Raw genomic sequence first — 18,580 nt, 5'->3', positions numbered from 1 at the left:
CGTAGTTCAGAGTCGTCTTAACGAAGATATTTGCTAAATGCTTTTCTTCCACTATCACAGTACTTTTAAATTTTATACGTCAAAAAAAGACGCACTTGATTAGAAAAATGAAGCAAAGATTTTCTTCCGTTGATTGCAAGGCATGTTGTCTTCTCTGTTGTCCCCAGTTCCTCATCGCACAGCGCCGGCCTCAGCTGAGAAGAAAAGCTAACCCCGCGATTGGCGCAGGCAATATCACAAGAACTACATGCTCAACTTCCTGGCCTGCGACTGAGCAATATTTACGATCTCTCTTCCAAAATCCTTCTGCTCAAATTTGCAAAGCCTGACCAAAAGGCTCAACTCATTATCGACTCGGGCTTTCGTTGCCACTTGACAGACTTTGCGCGGACCACCGCAGTATGTTTCCCATCAAGACACCAACTCTCGGAGACACTCCAAAGATGATCATGCGGCTAACCGTCTCGTCTTATTTTATAGCCAGCACCGTCCCCTTTCGTCGCCAGGCTAAGAAAGTTTCTCAAGACCCGCCGTCTTACATCCGTTTCGCAGATTGGTACCGATAGAATTATTGAGTTCCAGTTCAGCGACGGCCAGTATCGCTTATTTCTAGAGTTCTTTGCCGGCGGCAATGTCATACTCACGGATAACGAACTGAAGATCTTGGCTATCCTGCGCAACGTGAAGGAAGGGGAGGGTCAAGAACCTCAGCGCATCGGGCTCAACTACTCCCTCGACAATAGACAAAATTATGGCGGCGTTCCCGAGTTCACTAAGCAACGTCTCCGCGATGCCCTCACCAAGACTGCCGAGAAGGCAGCTAATGTATCTGGTGCCACAAGAAAAGGACGAAAGTCTGGCACTGACCTGAGGAGGGGCCTTGCTACTACAATCACAGAGCTGCCACCAATAGTTGTCGACCATGCTTTCCGATCCACAAATTTTGACGCGCAGGCGCAAGCCGCCGACATACTACAAAACGATGATACTTTTGACGCGCTGTTCGAGGCGCTTGAGGAGGCGCGGAAGATTCTGGCTGGCATTACGAGCTCTGCTCAGATCACGGGTTACATCATAGCTAAGTCCAGAAATGGGGCCGCCAGTATCCAAAGCAAAGATCAAGTTTCAGAAGCAGCCGTTGTGAAGCCATTTACTCCTGGATCAAGCAAGGACTTGCTCTATGAGGACTTTCAACCGTTTTTGCCTAAACAGTTCTCCAGTGACCCTACTAATGTTATTCTCGAGTTTGAGGGGTTCAACAAGACTGTCGACGAGTTCTTTTCATCCCTGGAAGGTCAAAAGCTCGAGTCCAAGTTGACAGAAAGGGAAGCGGCTGCCAAAAGGAAATTGGACGCCGCGCGAGAGGAGCAGGCAAAACGTATAGAGGGGCTGGAAGAAAGCCAACTGCTCAATTTTCGCAAAGCCGCAGCAATCGAGGCTAACGTAGAGAGGGTTCAGGAGGCCATGGACGCTGTCATTGGTCTGCTTGAGAATGGTATGGACTGGGTTGACATCAACAAACTGGTTGAGAGGGAACAGAAGCGGAACAACCCGGTTGCTGCCATCATCAAGCTACCCATGGACCTTGCCAACAATACCATTACTTTGCGCATCGGCGAAGAAGAGGAGGATGATTCCAAGGATGGTGTCGACGAAGGCTACGAGACAGACTCGACCGTGTCCGACGATGATGATGAGGTTGACGCAAAATCGCAACAGCCTCCAAAGCAAGAGTTGGAGGTGGATATCAAACTCAATTTGTCGCCCTGGGGCAACGCGGGAGAGTACTACGACCAAAAGCGCAGTGCGGCTGAGAAACGAGAGAAGACCATTCAGCAATCTTCCCTTGCTCTCAAGAGTGCCACGCAAAAGATCACGCGAGAACTACAGAAAGGGCTGAAACAAGAAAAACCAGTCATACAGCCAATTCGCCACCAGATGTGGTTCGAAAAGTATTTGTGGTTTATATCTTCGGATGGATATCTGGTCTTGGGCGGTCGGGATGCTCAACAAAACGAAATGATTTACCGCCGACACCTCGGTCGCGGTGATGTTTATGTTCATGCAGACCTGAACGGTGCCCCTAGTGTAATCATCAAGAACAACCCGAGGACTCCGGAGGCTCCTATACCACCATCAACGTTGTCGCAGGCCGGTCAGCTGACTGTATGCGCCTCGAATGCATGGGATGGAAAGGCGGCGATGGGAGCATATTGGGTCAATGCCGACCAAGTCTCGAAAGCTGCCCCAACCGGTGAATTCTTACCCGCAGGCAGTTTCATGATCAAGGGCAAGAAGAATGAGCTACCTCCTGCAACTCTTGTTATCGGGTTTGGCCTTCTCTTCAGGATCAGCGAGGAGAGCAAGTCTAAGCATGCCAAACAGCATCGTGTGTATGATCCAGTCGAAATCGGCACCGGATCAATTGAGGCGTCCAGCACGAAGCCATTCGAAGACAACATGCCAGCGCAAGCAGCCGACCGTGAGTCAGGTAGTGATGACGATGGGGGTGAGGCAGAGGACGACACCAACTTTGCGAGGGCCAATCCTCTGCAATCTGGAGGCGGTAGAGATGGCGGTGATTCGGACAACGAAGGCGAGGATGCCGCAGTACCCACACATGCCATGGCGAAGCTGGATGTCACAGAAAGCGATACAGGGAAACCTGATTCCACCGATGATAACGAGGCGAATCTGAACGACAATGGGAAACCAGCTACCGCTGACGAGGAGACTGAAGAACAAGACAGTAACCATCCTGGATCGGCTACTCCTGCCTTGTCCACGACTGGAACTACAACTCCTCAACAAAAGAAAGGCCAGCCGAAACGAGGTCAGCGTGGAAAGGCCAAAAAGATAGCACAGAAATACAAAGATCAGACGGAGGAGGATCGCATCGCAGCCGAGACGCTCTTGGGCGCCACTGCAGGTAGACTGAAGCGCGAGGCTGAGGCCAAGGCAAAGGCAGAAGAGGCGGCGGCTCTTGAGGCCGCAAGAGAACGACGCCGAGAGCAGCATAGGCGGCAGCAGAAGGAAGCTGCCGAGCACGAAAAGGCACGCGCAAAGCAGATGCTGGGCGAAGATGACGCTGACGTCTCGAGTGGCTCGTTTGATTTTGGTGCCTTGGAGACCTTGGTCGGTACCCCGTTGCCTGGCGATGAGATCCTTGAGGCTATCCCCATCTGTGCGCCGTATGCGGCTATGGGCAAGGTCAAGTACAAGGTCAAGCTTCAGCCCGGCGCACAAAAGAAAGGAAAGGTACGAAACATGATGTCCGAATCGCATTGAACTTCCTTTCGCTGCCCCGACACTAACGTGACACTGCGTCTGTATAGGCGATCAAGGAGATCCTCGAAGCTTGGAAGAACGTGTCAACCAAGAAGGGTGTCATGGACGAGCAAGCATCAGACACCGAGCGCATGTGGCCACGTGAAGTAGCTCTCATCAAAAGCTTGAAGCCTGAGGAAGCCATGAACTGCGTTTTTGCTGGCAAGGTCAAAATCATGATGACTGGCGGTGCGAGTGGAGGCGGTAGCGGTGGTGGTAAGGGAGGAAAGGGATCCAAGAAGCGATAGAAATCAGGCATTTTGCCATTATTGCTGTATATTTTATGGCTTCCTTACTTCTGGGGCCTGTTTTGGAACTGTCCTCAACAAATGCATTACACATGCGGTCAATTTGCTCCAAGAAGTCAACACCGCGGTTCCAATAGACGAGTTTCATGCTTGAGTGAGACCTTTTCATGTTGGCCATTGCCATCTTTCGGGGGGGAATGATATTGGTGCGTTGTGTAGTCTTGCGTAGCTTTAACACAAAGACAAGGGGGAAAAAAAACCTCTGCGTGTGGCATTGTGACTTTGCTTCCAGACAGACCGAGTTTCTTACGTCGCATTTTCTCACTTTCCTCTCACTTCAACCTTCAGTTTGCCTACTGCCTGGGCTGCTGAATCCTTTCCCAGGACCCTAACACTTGACAGTTTCTTTGGCCAATCCCCAGTTGTTTTTCTTTCAGCTTTTATCGGCCTGAAATCCATATGACCATTGAAAGTTTTATCATCAATTGACTCTAGTATACCTAGAAAGGCGATTTCGCTACTTCTTACGCTCTGCGAATATCGTGAAGCTTTGTCTGCTATGGTCAGACTTTTCCAAACCTGCCACTCTGCCTAACATGTCCCTCATACAGGGAGATTGTAAGCATCACATGTCTTATGTGCCAGCCCTGGAAGGCGAGGAGAACTTTGATGAATGGAAGAGAAACGTCATACGGTAGAGTGAAATCCATATGATCTGGACAGACCTGGCCATGCGCATACGAAATGGAACTGACGATGGCGGGAAACCAGGGCACTCACTGCCAGGGGACTGATTCACGTCCTGGAGGGTGTCCAAGCAGACCAAGACATCAGTCAAGATAAGGAGAAATGTATCAGCTGCCCGACACCCGAGAGCTCAGTCGACATTTGTTCCATGAGATCTTTCGATGAGACCAATCACTCTGAGGTTTCCCAACCTGCATCATTCCAAGCGGCTTCTGACACGAAGAGCCGTCGTTGCGCGAGCGTTCACTCCCATCAGTCACATACGAACAGCGGCGTCGATGCTGCCAGCGACATGAAGGCCAAGCAGGAGAGGCAGGGCAGCATGGAGCGCAGCGAGGCCCTCTTGCTTATGTCGCAGTCCTTGGTGGGTGTGCACGAGTGGTTAGTCCTCCGCGGCTTCGACCCGTGTGAGGAGGACCCGGCGCAATACTTTCAGGCTGTCCAGGACGTCTTTACGCGGCTCTCCACCTGGGCCCTGGATGATACAAGGAGACGTTTACGAGAGATCAAGAAAGATGGCTACAGGACAGTCCAGCAGTACAGGCAGGAGCTTCTGTTTCTGCGCAACCGCTATCTCAGGGCCGAGTGTCCCACGCCACGGTATGATATTAGCCCCCTTCCTCTAGCAGTAACACTGTTTTCTTTTCTCCTGCCTATTAAGTGTGCTGACAGAAAGATGAAATCTTTTCTTTTCGGCTCTCTTTATCAGTGACGAGCGCGAGCGTGAAGTCTTGTGGTGGACCATCGACAGCTTCAAAGCCTGGTGCCCGACGTTGCATGCACAACTTGCCCGGGACATGATGGAGGCTCCTGGTAGCGGACAGATGTTGACCTGGTCCCGGCTGATGCGGCAGCTCGCATACATGTATGAGGGGCACCGTTACCGTTACGTCCTCGGGCCTGATGCCACTGATGGCTAGGCGAGGCAGATGACTTTCAGATTTTGGCGAGGAAAGACGTTTACATTTCAGACTTTTGCTGAAGCCTGGGGCTGTATGTTTCCGACATGCGTATGGGCTTTCGCTTGAGTGGTGGGATGTTATTCGAAGTCGGTATACTGAGGAGTACGTGTTGCTGCTGGCATGATATCACTCAAGGGGTGCGAATGACCACCGGTGTCATGGCTCGATATTGCGCGTTTGACTTCAAGAAGGAATAACGGAGAGGCTATGATGAATTATGTTATGTCTTCCTCGATTATTCTCTGCAGTGGGGGCGAGCTTATTTGGAAGTAGTGACTACACGATGCTTATCGTAGTATGTTCCCATCACTCATGTGAGCATCATTGAGGCGTTCTGTTCATTCCCTGTCAAACGATTGACCCGGCCTTTCATACCATAGTTATTTATGCTATACGAAGGCTCTTGTTAATCTATATACTTATCTTCATACCTTCACGGGCAAAGTCTAATCCTCGAAGTACACAAGCACGTCATTACTTTATACATCATTTCCCTACAATAAACGAGTCCTCGCAACGATATTGTTGCTACAGTCACTTGGTTATATATCTTCATCGGCCTCGTGGATTTGGAATGTGGTGAAGAAGTCATATTTCCAGTAATAGCAATATGGTATTTCCTGGACATATCTTTCAAAACACAACAACAAAACAATGCAGCAATGCCAACACTCGCTATCTATGCAGCAGCCAAAGTTAGGATACTCGTTAGTGCCGCGTAATTTGCCGGTTCATATGCTCAAGCGGACTTTTCGTAAATAGTCGCAAATACACAAACTCCTATTATCGTCGCACTAGGTTACATGTTGGCATCCGCCGTACCTCCCCTTAGACGGATACTCCCCACGAAACCATCGGCATCTCTTCCGCGCAAGCACACGTACATAGATGGATATCATTACTTCGTAATCATCGCCACCTGTGCTGGCCAGATTTCCAACCACCGATGGGAAATGACTTTTGCACATCCGAGAGGCGCCACCTGTCGGTAGCCTGCTTATAGTCCCTTCAACCTCTACCCAATGGCAGCCTAGGCACCGCCAACGTCGCACCCGACAAACTTGTATTTGACCTACCACTATGCAGAAACAAAGAGTCTTGCGACGGGGGAAGTTGCGCGATTGGCTCGTCGTCGGACAAGAAGCACAACCAGGAAACTACGGTCCGCACTGCGCCCCCCTTCCCCTCGGGGATGATTTGTTCAGATCCGACAGGGAGGAATCACACCCGTCACACTTTTTTTTTTTTTTTTTTTTTTTTTTTTTTTTTTTTTTTTTTTTNNTTCGTACCACGTCAGATCTCTGTGCGGCCATGGGAGGGTAAACGATTCTATGCTCCTGACCTAGGTACATACCCCGGCTACTCACTCAGGCAGCTGTAAAGCTCGTGTGTGCGAGTGCGAGGTACTAGTGTATACATAGGGGGTTTCACAGGGGGAAAACCACATACATAGGTACCTTGGACTAGCACATATCTTAGGTACATCACAGACTACTTTACTTGGTGTGGCACGCCCCCAATTGCTTTCTTGTTACGTCGCGGGTGCCTCATAGTGCTGTGGAGCCTGCTCACGATAACATCGAGCACAAGAATAAAAATAACAACAAGATTGTGTTGCGTCACTGGCAAAGCTAGACTCTAAGGTGGCAACACCTAAGAGTTGCGAGGCGTGTTCAAATTCTTCTCGGTTGTACTACACACATACCAGAAAGCTCATCTCTTCTTGTGTTCCACAAACAGATACAAGTACAAAATGGTGAGGAGGCTACGGGATGATACATGATGACAGAGATTGGACTGTTAATAATGCTGATAATGATATAATTACTTGTGTCTGTTGGTAGGTCCTTGTCTGATTCCCCGAGATTAACACCACACAGCTCACTCCCATTAACATTGCACGGTTCGCCGACTACTGAATGTTATGTCATGTCATGATCGCGGAAGCTCCCTAGCTCGTCATCCCAATTCTGGAGAGGAAAAAAAAAAAAAAAAAAGCCAAGGCAAAGTAACCCATTATCGAATCATCATCGACCAGAGGCGGTCAAGCGGGCGAGCCATTTGCCCGAGAGCGTAGCAAATCCTTTTGCATCTATCGAATAAAATGAGCAAATTTTCTATTATTAATATTATTATTTTTACTTTTATTATTATTATTTTCTCTCTCATTTTAATGTGTTTGTGGGTGTTCAGCCAGCCACATTTCTTCTGTGTTGGTGTGCCTGTGCCTTGGCTATTGATCACCTATCCTCTCTCCTCACTCCCTCTTTTCGCCAGTACAAGTTGTTTCAGCCAAAATAGAATCCAACAGAACATGAAATTTATTCTCCGACTGCCAAATCTAGGAGCGAATGGCACATCGGTGAGCCGTACAGGCTGCAACCACCATGCATCATCACTACAAACCAGGGCTCGCCTATCGGTCGCGTAGTAAAATTTTTCTCCACGGCCATACGCGACGGTGAATTATTCAAGAAAAGTTGGAGAAAAAAATAGAAAAAAAAATTCAAAAAAATCTAAAATCAAAGAAAAATAATACCCAGACGCGATGATCTACGCGAAGTATGGGATCTCGCGACGCGACGGTGAGAAGGTTCAGCGTCGAAGCACATGTCCTGTAATAAAAGAAAAACTCAATCCCAATTAGAACACAAAAAAGTCAAAATACGATGCAATGCTACAGTTGGAGTGGATGGGGTTTCCATACTGTCCACTTAATTATGGGTTTGCTGTAAGGGAGGGACTCCTTGATCCAGAAACAGAAAGAAAACCCACCAGGACATGCAGACCACCAAAAAAAAAAAAGAAAAAAAATTGCAAGGACCACAGGCTCTTGAAGGGATATCAACTCGTGGTAGCCTTGCTGTTTGTTGGGCTCGAGTCTGGCCCTACTTGGCTGTTTTGGTGCTGACTGCCTACACGCCCGCGCCCACCCCTCCCCTTGCGGGAAGCGAGGAAAAAGGGCCTCAAGGGGTCCTCCTTGACCTTGTGCCTGTCTTGTCTGATCTACTCCCAGTCTTAGCTCGCCGGCGGATGCAGGTTTGACTGCCGGACGACGACAAAACGACATGAGAACTGCGATGATGCATGCCTCGCGGCGAACAACAACGGGTACGGTACAGCCTCACTGGCCGTTGCAGTTACTTACCTAGTTTCTATGTGCTCAAACCTGCATGCGTCAGGAATCCCAGCCACAGGACAGAAGAAATAGCAAGCCTATTTTTATTGTATTTTATTTATATTTGAAATGGATTAAAAAAAAAATACACCCATTACACGCTACACGGTTTACCGTTCCGGATGCGTATATGTCCCCGGCGGTGAAAGAAAACAGAGAACCGAGAGAGATGAAAATAAAAATAAAATATACCTGAATATAAAAAAAAAAAAAAAAAAAAAAAAAAGAGGCGGCAGGCTGCAGCAACAGTACATGTTCCAGACCGAGCAGAGAGAGTAACTCCGTAGAGGAAAGAGAGGGGGGGCAACCGGAAAGTGGATTCCGGGAAAGTGAGGAGGTTGAATCCACGCGGGACCGAGGCGTTTTGCGCGAGCCAAGCAAACGCACACTACGCCAGATATCACACGGACTATTTTTTTTTTCTAACAAAGGAAAAAAAAAAGTGACTGCTCGCACGCACAATCCTTTCGCTAGTCTATTTGACGCGTGAAGGATGAGGAGGCTGGAAAGAAAAATAAAACGATGACGGCAATAGGGATTAGAGAAACGAGTGGCAAGCAGGCAGGGCAAAGACATTGCGGATAGGGAGAAACAAAATGACCCTGTAAGAGAAGAAAGAACAAAAGCAAGAAGCAAACAAAACAAACAAAAACGGGTGGGGTGTTCCCGGAGACAACCGCCCAACGCTTACCACTCAAGAAAAAATAATAGGCAAACAAATTTTTACAGATGCAGTAGATATCGATTTTTCGCTTTCATTGATGGCCTTGTTGGCGGTGAGGATCGAAATGTCGCGATTGGACAGCCACGCGCGCAATAATCTACCTATGAGAAAGAAAAAAGAAAAAAAAACAAAAGCCCTGCATTGTCCCACCCCCCGTGTGGCTTCGTGATCATGCAGAGGCAAGGAGGAAAGCAAACATGGGGAGGGACAACCGCGCTTGACGGGCAAACACCGCCGCATATCTCGCCAAGCGCTTTCTTGCCAGCTCATACCATATAGCAACATAGCCCACTGATGTTTGGCGGTCAAAGCAGCAAAGGGGCTTTTTTTTCCCGTTCAGTGTTCTCATCACAATCATTGACCCACTAGATATCACCTTGCGAGAAATAGCTTTTCGCCGGCTAGTACAACAACCGTGTTCAAATCCCGAATAAGGGGAGGCTCAGCTTCAGCTTTTGAGTGATGAAGGGGCCAGCCATACATACTGTAGTTCGTCCGAGGCTGAATAGCCAATCGAAACAAAGATCGCCAACCCCCATCCAGCCCCTTGGCTCATAGCTCGTGTGGTCAAGTGTGGGGGTTTGGCATGGTCTCTCTTCCTTTGGTGGGTAAAGACAGGCAAGAAGAGCAACTGGTGTAGGTATACAGCAGTTGATGGTGAATGAAACCGAAATAGGGGTGCTGATCATGCACGCTATCCCCCGCGCAACTGCTATACTGATAACAATATGATTCAAACAATCCGATTAGACGTTGGACTGATCGTGGTCCTTGTCAGAACCCGCCAAAAAAGAATAGGGCGCCGAGACAAGAAATAAGTTGAATTTACAGGCATCAGATCTGTCAAGGCGTCTCTGCGCGCCAAAACATGTAGAGCGTAGTAGCAGGCTTCCTCTCCAAAGTTGTTCTAGAACTGGAGGAGCTATAACAAGTCCTATTGAACAACAGGGACTTTAAAGACAAGGAGTGCCTGTGAGCTCCGTAAGGCTGATCATGGTAGTGCGCGCGGTCTATTCTGGGGCGAACAGGGAAGTCCCGCGGACTTCCCTGTGGTCCTCCTCTCAACAACGGCAACCATCCACACCAAGTCTTCCGGGGAGTCCGTGGAAGGGGAAACGCGGTCAACTTGTTCTATCTATGACTTTTGTGACGAGGAGCGGCCCCGGTCTTGTCTGAACGTGGAATGAGAAAGGAAGATCGCCATAATGCAAGACAAAGTATAATTTGCAAACCATACATACCATTCATCAATCTTTGACATTTGAGCAAAGTAAACAAGTCATGACTGTCAGAAGGACGCGTCAAGCCGTTTTGTTTGTTACCCGGTGGTAATATCTGCCGTGGCGGTCCACGATTCATGGTCATGCTTGCATAAGTCGTGGTGCTTGTTGCTTGAAACAGGGGCGCAATATTAGAATGGTGGTACTGTATAATAGAATGGGTACTATTGGAAACATGGTCAGGTAGTAGAGAAGAAAGACGAAAAAAAAAAGAAAAAAAAAGAAAAAGAGTGGTTGGGATCCAGCTTGGGGAAACCATGCTGCACGCAAGGGGCCCATGGATACTACCCAAAAGAATTGGGGGCCAACCCCCTGACTGCTCCATCAAGGTTGGCCAGGTTTCTGAGAGATGGGGTGGGTGCCTTGCCATTGCTTTTGGGGGCGTCGGTTGTGTTTTGTTGGAGAATAGGTTTGATGTGATTCGGTGGTGACATGAATGAAGTGTCCAACTCCGTGGGAGGGACTCGACTTACAAGGCATAAAAGAAGCCGACGGGTTGACGCTAATTCGGATGTTTTAAGTAGGAAGAAGATACTTGAGGATATGATGTAACCAAAGAAGACTTCGCTTTTGTATGAGGGGAAGATAAATCTCGTCACACCGCACTACCCAACACCGGTCAAAGTCCGAGGCACACACCGGTACCAATACCACAGGTACTGGTATGTTCTTCGCCTGTGTGTTACGCAGCGCGTGGGTGCAAATCCGTCTAAAAGTGCGGATGGAAACTTTGTACCGAAGAAGAGTTCCAAAGGTAAAAAAAAGAAAACAAAAACGAAAAAAAGAAAACGCGAATGATTGGGCAGCAACAAGGTGGTGTTGTGCGTGTGGGTGGGGGTGGGGGGTGTGTGGTGTGGATCCAGACGCGTCGAACTTTCCATCGACCAAAAGGCCTGTTTCCTATTAAGGCATATTTTACGTGAACGGGTCCGCGGCAAAAGGTGGTACGTACCTTGCACATTGCTACATCTTCCTGCACGGAGTGAAAAGCCCGAAAAGTTCTTCGAGAGTGTGGTAAGAGAGAAAGGGAGGGGAAGTGTCTCCTCTCAACAAAGTTTAGATCGTGGAACTGATACCACGTCGGTTACCGAAAAGTCTCTCAGGGGCATCGGCATCTCCTTTTTTGCATTGGAAAGGGAATTAAGATCTGTGTACGAGTTTCCCAAATGGCGTGACTTTGCTGGGCCTTTCATTTCGAGATGCATCTACTGGTGTCTGGTATTTCCCCCCCATACAGTAGCAGTATCTCGGCTGCGAAATCATTTGTTTCCACGCGTAATTAAGGTATCAAAGGCCTCTTTTGCCGGAACCACTCCGATTACCGTATTTAGCACCAGACCCGCTCCTTTAAGTTTAATGACCCGCTTCCTGCCACATTCGACGAAGAGAAATGAAAACCTGCAGTACAGCACAGTACTGTGCAGCATTTCTGTGTGGCTTTGATGACCCGCGAGGTTGAAAAATCCCGCAGCAAATATCCATAGCCGACGCTAGATCGGTCCAGAGAGGTGACGTTGAATCCCTTGCCTAGAACTTGGTTTGTTGGAAGTCTAGAGGGCAGGCGGTATCAAGCTTGCAAGTTAACTCACAGAGGTGGTTATGTTGGTGGTTGTTCACCATGCAGGGTTACCATTGGCTACCAATAACAGTATAGTAGGTATACTTTCAGTGAGGCGATGCTTCTGTACCCTAAGCGATTTGGATTCTATTCTCTAAGTGGGTCGGCCAACAATTTCAAGGGGGCCCCGATACAGTCAATATTCATAATCAAAAACTGTGCGGAACGGTATCCGGACCCATCCAAGTTGCACTATCAAATGGAACCTCGTGTGGTAAACATCTTGGTTGTGTCTGGATGTGCAAGGTAATGGTTGCCGCAGTACGGATGCCTTTCTAGTACACAAATACTACCAAGTCAACTGGAACCTTGACAGAGGGTACATTGGGTTACATTAAAAATGCAAGGAACAAGGGAACTTCAATCTCGAGTAGTATTGCAAATACACAAAATCAAAGGTTTGAGTTTGGATAGCAACTTGTACGCCTGAAGATCTTCTATACAACCTCTTATTTTTATGGCGCAGCCGCGTAGTTTTTGGCATATTCTGATTGAGAGCATCAAGTTTGGCAAGTTAGGGTTATTTTAGTAATATTGATCATATTACATGTGGCATTGAGACCTGACCGACAACCCAAACGAGGCAAAAGATTGATGCAACCTGCCGGCCGCCGTGGCCAAAGTGATCTACGAATAGCGAGGGTTTACAGATTGGAAATTTGCTTGCTAATAGAAAGTGACGTAGCCTTGGAGGCTGCGCTAGTCTGCATAAGGATACACCCCCGGTCCACAGAGATTCGAACAAATTGTTTGTCATCGAAAATTGCTGCCGCCTAATACTTTACGCATGTTGATACCTTATGTTTGAAGTAAAGCCCCGATCTTAATTAATGCAAAGAGTCAACCTTCGGCGAATTGATCTCCCCGGCCGCCCGTCAGTTGCAAATTTCTATTTTTTAATTTTTTATTATCCTGTGAGCGAGTCGTCGAGGCCTCACCCGAGGGATTATCGGTCTGACCGTGATGGTCGCTTGGCTCATGACATTTATAGGATCAATAATCGCGATCATGTTCAGTACAGTCACCGACTGAGCCCCTTTGAGTTTTTATACTTCACCTGTTTTTTAAATACTCGGCAAGATGCGAGGTGCCCCCTTGTCGAGGATCCATTGCACAAAAATCAGATGCATGGGATTGCTTGGCCAGATCCAGAGACCTGGTGTGGTTCGTTTGGGGAATTTTTGGATACCTACTATACTTGGTGTTCGCTGGGAGTCGTGGGTGGGAAAGTCTCCGAGGGCCGCTGTTGGGATGCATAGAACAGGGAACCGGAGCAAGGCTCATACAATACGGTACAATATGTGCAGTGTGGGCGGGACGAAAAGAGCTTCCCGCAGCTCTGGAAAAGGAGGGTAGGCAGCGCAGGATGGGATGGGATAGGATGGGAGGACGGATGGATGCACAAGCAGCCACAGGGGCAGCCCGCATTACTACGATACAACCTAGCAGTTATCCCCTCCCCTCCACCTCGGTCCTTGTCTTTCCTTCCCACCTTGTCAATCCAGCCCACCCAGAACCGCCGCGGCGGGATGAGATGGATGTGGGCGCGGGTGGCTAAAAGAGCTGCAAAACGTCTGCAGGGCAGGGCTCCTCGAGCATGCCTGCTAACGATGTGAGCGGGATGTTGCTTGCTGACGACGGGGTTCCAGCGACAGAAGACAGCCTGTCACCACGGGGTCAAGATGTACTGTAGATGAACCTAGATCTACCGGCTCCAGGATGCAGCAGCGGTGCGCCCATCGGAGCATGGGAGGCCTTGAGCCTCTATTCTTTTTGGTCCGAACAGTCCAACATGGGGTTCTTTCGATCTCAATTGCTTCTTGTATCGATTAACTTGCCATTGGATGATGGTATAGTGGTTCTTTTCTGCCATGAGCCTTTTTGTCACCCGTCCGAACTTGAACCGATGGGAACGCACTCTGCGCTAGAGATAGATGACAACATGAAATTTTCTTTTCAGCTACAGGGTGCTCGTCTGTGGCAACTCCAATGGGTATGTAAACACAATGGTTTTTTTTTTCTTTTTTTTTTTCTTTTTTTTTTTTTCTTTTTTTTTTTTTCTGCCATCCTCCAGCTGAAAGATCGAGTATGGGCAAATATGATTTTTGCGTCATGACTTCTTCCGCCTTGCTTACAGATTTAGAGGCGAGCTGCGAGAGCACATTTGCAACCAGGGCAACCAACCTAGGGTAAGGTAAGGTAAGATGGGTAGGTGCTTTGATCATATCGGCGCCGGCCCGACAACTCGATGAGTGTTTGTTGTACAGGAAACAGCACTTTTAATTCGTTCAACCGTAAACAATACCCAGAGTGAAAAGGTGGTTGGGCGACTGCGAGAAGGAGGGTCGCAAGGCAAGGACTGCAGGAGTTAGACGGCGATTGCCGCGCGTATACGAGTAATTGTCCTTCAGGGATGAATCCCATTAATTGCACTGTAATGTAATCGACAGGTCAGGCAGGAGTGGTGGCCATATTTTCGCTCGGCACGTAACCAATTCAAACCACTGTCCATGCGCAGGTGGATCCTGTATGCATCATAAATGTCAGATGTAATTCACTGACGTGAATGATTTACAGAAATCATGGCACAACGGGCGCCCGTAAATAGATCCCGAAAGCTGTCAAAATCGGACCTAACTAGGCTGATGCTGGCGCAAATGACAAGTGCTATGTTGTCATAAGCTTTCTGTGGTGCGGCCGTCAACGCCGTCTATTCTATCCCGTCCGTTTTTCTGTGCACTTAATCTATACCTTGAACCCTGTATGGCTGGTGGTTAACACAAGAGATTAAAAAAAAATGAAAAAAGAAGAAAATAAGAGACCCGACCAACTTGGGCAAAGAACTTTGGGTCACTTGGGTGACTTTGGGTGGGCACCTAACAAATCCCCAATGACCCCAAATTTGCAGTCAGCACATCCTTGCCTGACTCCTCCCTAGCCCCCCTGACACTTGAACCTCGGATCCCAGTTTTGTTTATAGGCCAAGCTCATCTTTCGCCCCTGTAAGAGCTTCCACCCCTGATCTCCCTTCTGACATGGGCCCCTGCTAGGTTCTGCATCTTCCCACTGGTCAAGTTCGTCCCTCCCCTTGTCTTCCCGTCAGCCCGGCTCACCTTGCATCTGTCTGTGTGCCTATCAGAACTAGGGTACGAGACGAGTCGATTTTGACATCACAAACAAAAGGCGCATCAATGGAAAGCTTCATTATCCCTTGTGTCCAAAAGAAAAGTCGGGCGAACTAAAGAGACAGAGTGAAAAAAAGAGAAGAGTGAAAAAACAAGTGATTTGTCGTTTGTGTGGCCAAGTAAAACAGTAAAAACGGTTCTCATTGTCTCCTCCTCGGCTCGGTTCTAAGCAATCAACCAACAACAGCAAATTCTCAATTTCTCTCCTGTAGGCACGTGCCCGCCCCGCTTGCTCACTGTCTTCCAAGTGGTGTAATTTCGGATACGTTCCGCGTGGATAAGACACGGTAGACCGGCCATCTTCACACCTCTGCAGGAAGAAGGAGGGAGAAAAAAAAATATTGCCTGCCACGCCCTCAAAACCCCACGTACCTTACATTTGTACATTATAATTATTTCTCTTGGTGCACCCGCCTTCACCGAGCCTCACCGCGCTTCTTTCTCTTATGCCAGACTGTACCAGCTTTTCAGTCACTTGAGGCAGACGAGAGACGGCTTTGAGAAGCTAGACGCTCTTCTGGGTGACGCTACGAGGTGAGAATAGTTCCTTCTTTTGTGTGTCAAACGGCTTCCTGCACCCGCCCTTTTCAAAAATCCCAAATTTCATCGACAAGAACCGGCCCGTTTACGCCACGCGCGCCACGTGCGACTAAAGAACAAACGACGTCAATTTGAGTTTTTGGACGGAAGAACGGTTTTGCAGCCGCAGACTGCATGCAACACAATTCGGAGAGCAGAGATACCTTGCGCGTGGGAAAACCGACTGAGTACTTTGCTTGTTGTGCTGCTGGGACCTCCCTTTCCGACGATCAGCGATTCACGCACGCACTGGAACCGTTGCCTACCTTCCCTTGCGAACTTTGCACCAGGTGGATGCCAATTGCCCAATCGTTCCTGCCCGAAAATGGACCTTGATTGCACCAGCCGTGAAAAGACTCGAGCGGGGAGAGATTTCTTCAGCATCCCAGCCGCGTTCAACGGGCACTTGTTTTGTTCATTAAAAATCTTCTATTTCATGCTCCTACCCTGAGATTCTGGGATCCCGCTAGGCACGAACAGATAGATTCCATCTTTCAGCCTACTGACACCTTGTGGAACGTTTTTAGTCCAACTGCAGACCACGATCACCCCTGCAATTTCGCGATTTTAGCACGAACGCCTCTCGAGGACCTATCTACGTACCTTTGAAGCCCTCATCCGCAACGAAAAAAAAAACCCACACACACAACGACCGGAGGAAATAAGACCGGTTCGACAAAGAAGACGTCAATATCTAGAAAGCACGTCGACACTCCCCCCGACTCTGTTTGGACTTGCCACACGACGACTTGCAGAGGTGTCAATCTGGAAGGCTCAATAAGATCGCACAGCCCGGCACAGGTCCAATCGGCTCTGTTCTTGGACCCAAGGTCTCCCGTAAATTTTCCTTCGGCCTCGGTCCCAATTTCCAGCTGAGCTCTGGCCGAGATATACACAAACCTGTACGGGTGTTCGCCTTCCCGATCGTATTCTCGATCAAATCAACAGCGGCGTACCACCTCGGGACACACAGCGCTCCACCGTTCGCCGACTTGATATCGGACCCCGAAAAACCGGGCTAAAAGCGAAAAATACAACAAAAAAAAACACGTCCAGGTACCTGCAGCTGGTCGCCTGTAGTGTATCTCGCGACAGTCTAGCCTGTGCGCTGCACCCCATAAATCGTACTGATCGGCCCGCATCACTAACATTTAGCTTGTGGCTTACAATAGCAGCGGGTGTCGCGCGATCTCCCCCTTCCCATTGCCAAAATAGGAGCCAACAAGGCTATCTAGGTAAGCATTTGCAGGTTTCGTTATTTTCGTCTCTTTTTACTGGCTTCGCATGTTGGGGTTATCTGGTTGGTAACCATCCATCCCATGGTGACCAAGACATGGGTACTGCCGCGATATGGCTACCATGAACCCCCGGTTCCTTGACCAGAAGACGCATTCACCTTTAAAAAGCCACACCTAAAAAAAGGCACCCTTGAATAGGCACTTGCTTAATTGGTCAAGCGACCAGTGTAGTGCGCATGGACAATGCTGTCGATCTGGCTGGCTCAAAACGCTTTCACGATGATCGCAGTTGCAATTTCTCTACTGTAGAGACTGTTACTTGGCCTGACGGGTACTTTCTTGCGTCATGAGTCGCTGGTGCATCAATCCCTGGCATCTTACTACCCCAGTCCTGACAGGCTGCACCGTGGTGGTATATAGCGACCCGCACCCTTGGTCCCTTGCTTAGCCAAGCTGCGGCGCAGGGAACCCAAGCTCGAAAACTCGACAACTGTTTTCAAAGCTAACATTCCTTGGACTCAAAAGCCAGTATCCTTAAGGCGGTTCTACAAAGACCCTGAAAGTACGCACTCCCTGTTGCGAGTCGCCCCAGCTTCAGTGGATTACTGCATGCTCTTGCAGTCAGCAAGACACGGGTGGACCCGACTGACCGATTGCCAGGCTTGAACGTCGCGCCAACCGCGTCTACCACAGCGTCTAGCCAAGTGCAGGGCAAACTAGATCTTATTTTGCAGTACAACCAGAGAAACAATATCTCGACTTCGGTGTTTGGGTAAGTCAGTTAATGTTTTGTCTTCTGCTTCAGCACTAGCAGACCTCTTTCTTTGCCAGACGATCGCGTCACCAGCGGTGTGAAGCGCGTCGCAGACGCGAAGTCACTGAGTTTCAGAGGGTCGGCGTTCCAACGTTGGCGCGCCAGAGCCAGATCGGAGATTTTAACCTGTTGGGGTTACTGATCGCAAGCAGCCTGTTTCATTTCGCTAGTGGCCTCTTTTTTTTTTTTTTTTTTTTTTTTTTGAGAAACTGCATGAATTTGCTGTAGTCATGCTTGGCCTGAATCCTACTCCCATCCCCAGCCCCGAATGTCATTCTATTTTTATTTCACTGAGTGTTTATTTTCCTAAATCCCTTACCAAGATTTCGATACATTCCTGGTGTTTTGCTGTTCTATTCACAGTCAATTGATTGCTAATTGCTATCCGTGGAGAACTTTACAGGCACTCCCCCAGTCTATTTTCTAGGCTAACAAGTTGGGGCCACAAGCATTCGAAGTACCTCGCCGTCTCGACCTAGTAAGTTATTTCGCCCGATGTTCCGTAGGTGCAGCGGCCTTTACCCAAGCCCAAACCCAGGTTGTGCCAGTACGACTCGCCGGCGGATTTTGCAGGGTTCCGGGGACACGACGTACCATGTGTCTAGATTCGTCTGAACATATCTGCCCACGCGAGCTTCCCAGCAAGCAAAGCACAGAGATGGGTTGTTGTACATGCACAC

At 48.8% G+C, this 18,580-nt stretch overlaps 4 protein-coding genes across 4 annotated transcripts; 2 read left to right on the top strand and 2 right to left on the bottom strand.

Annotated features, from left to right (window-relative positions):
- Positions 1 to 107: 107 nt before the first annotated feature.
- On the top strand, positions 108 to 3,575 carry PpBr36_09732 (uncharacterized protein; the record flags this gene model as incomplete). Its single annotated transcript, XM_029896851.1, has 4 exons — positions 108 to 128; positions 229 to 399; positions 481 to 3,258; positions 3,336 to 3,575. 4 exons carry the CDS (start codon positions 108 to 110, stop codon positions 3,573 to 3,575), a joined length of 3,210 nt encoding a protein of 1,069 aa, XP_029745138.1.
- Positions 3,576 to 4,171: 596 nt separating this feature from the next.
- On the top strand, positions 4,172 to 5,242 carry PpBr36_09731 (uncharacterized protein; the record flags this gene model as incomplete). The annotated part of the gene is made up of 3 exons (XM_029896850.1): positions 4,172 to 4,269; positions 4,347 to 4,922; positions 5,032 to 5,242. The coding sequence occupies 3 exons, from the start codon at positions 4,172 to 4,174 to the stop codon at positions 5,240 to 5,242; spliced, it is 885 nt and encodes a 294-aa protein (XP_029745139.1).
- Positions 5,243 to 10,750: 5,508 nt separating this feature from the next.
- PpBr36_09730 (uncharacterized protein) lies at positions 10,751 to 10,900 on the bottom strand (the record flags this gene model as incomplete). The annotated part of the gene is made up of 1 exon (XM_029896849.1): positions 10,751 to 10,900. One exon carries the CDS (start codon positions 10,898 to 10,900, stop codon positions 10,751 to 10,753), a length of 150 nt encoding a protein of 49 aa, XP_029745140.1.
- A 6,566-nt stretch (positions 10,901 to 17,466) lies between these two features.
- Positions 17,467 to 18,026, bottom strand: PpBr36_09729 (uncharacterized protein; the record flags this gene model as incomplete). The annotated part of the gene is made up of 2 exons (XM_029896848.1): positions 17,467 to 17,576; positions 17,903 to 18,026. Coding segments are annotated over 2 exons (234 nt in total), but the record flags the coding sequence as incomplete, so codon positions are not given.
- Positions 18,027 to 18,580: the final 554 nt, after the last annotated feature.

Source organism: Pyricularia pennisetigena (assembly GCF_004337985.1).
Source record: "Pyricularia pennisetigena strain Br36 chromosome 7 map unlocalized Pyricularia_pennisetigena_Br36_Scf_7, whole genome shotgun sequence".
NCBI classification, from domain to species: Eukaryota; Fungi; Ascomycota; class Sordariomycetes; order Magnaporthales; family Pyriculariaceae; genus Pyricularia; species Pyricularia pennisetigena.
This window is presented reverse-complemented; position numbering and strand designations above follow the sequence as displayed.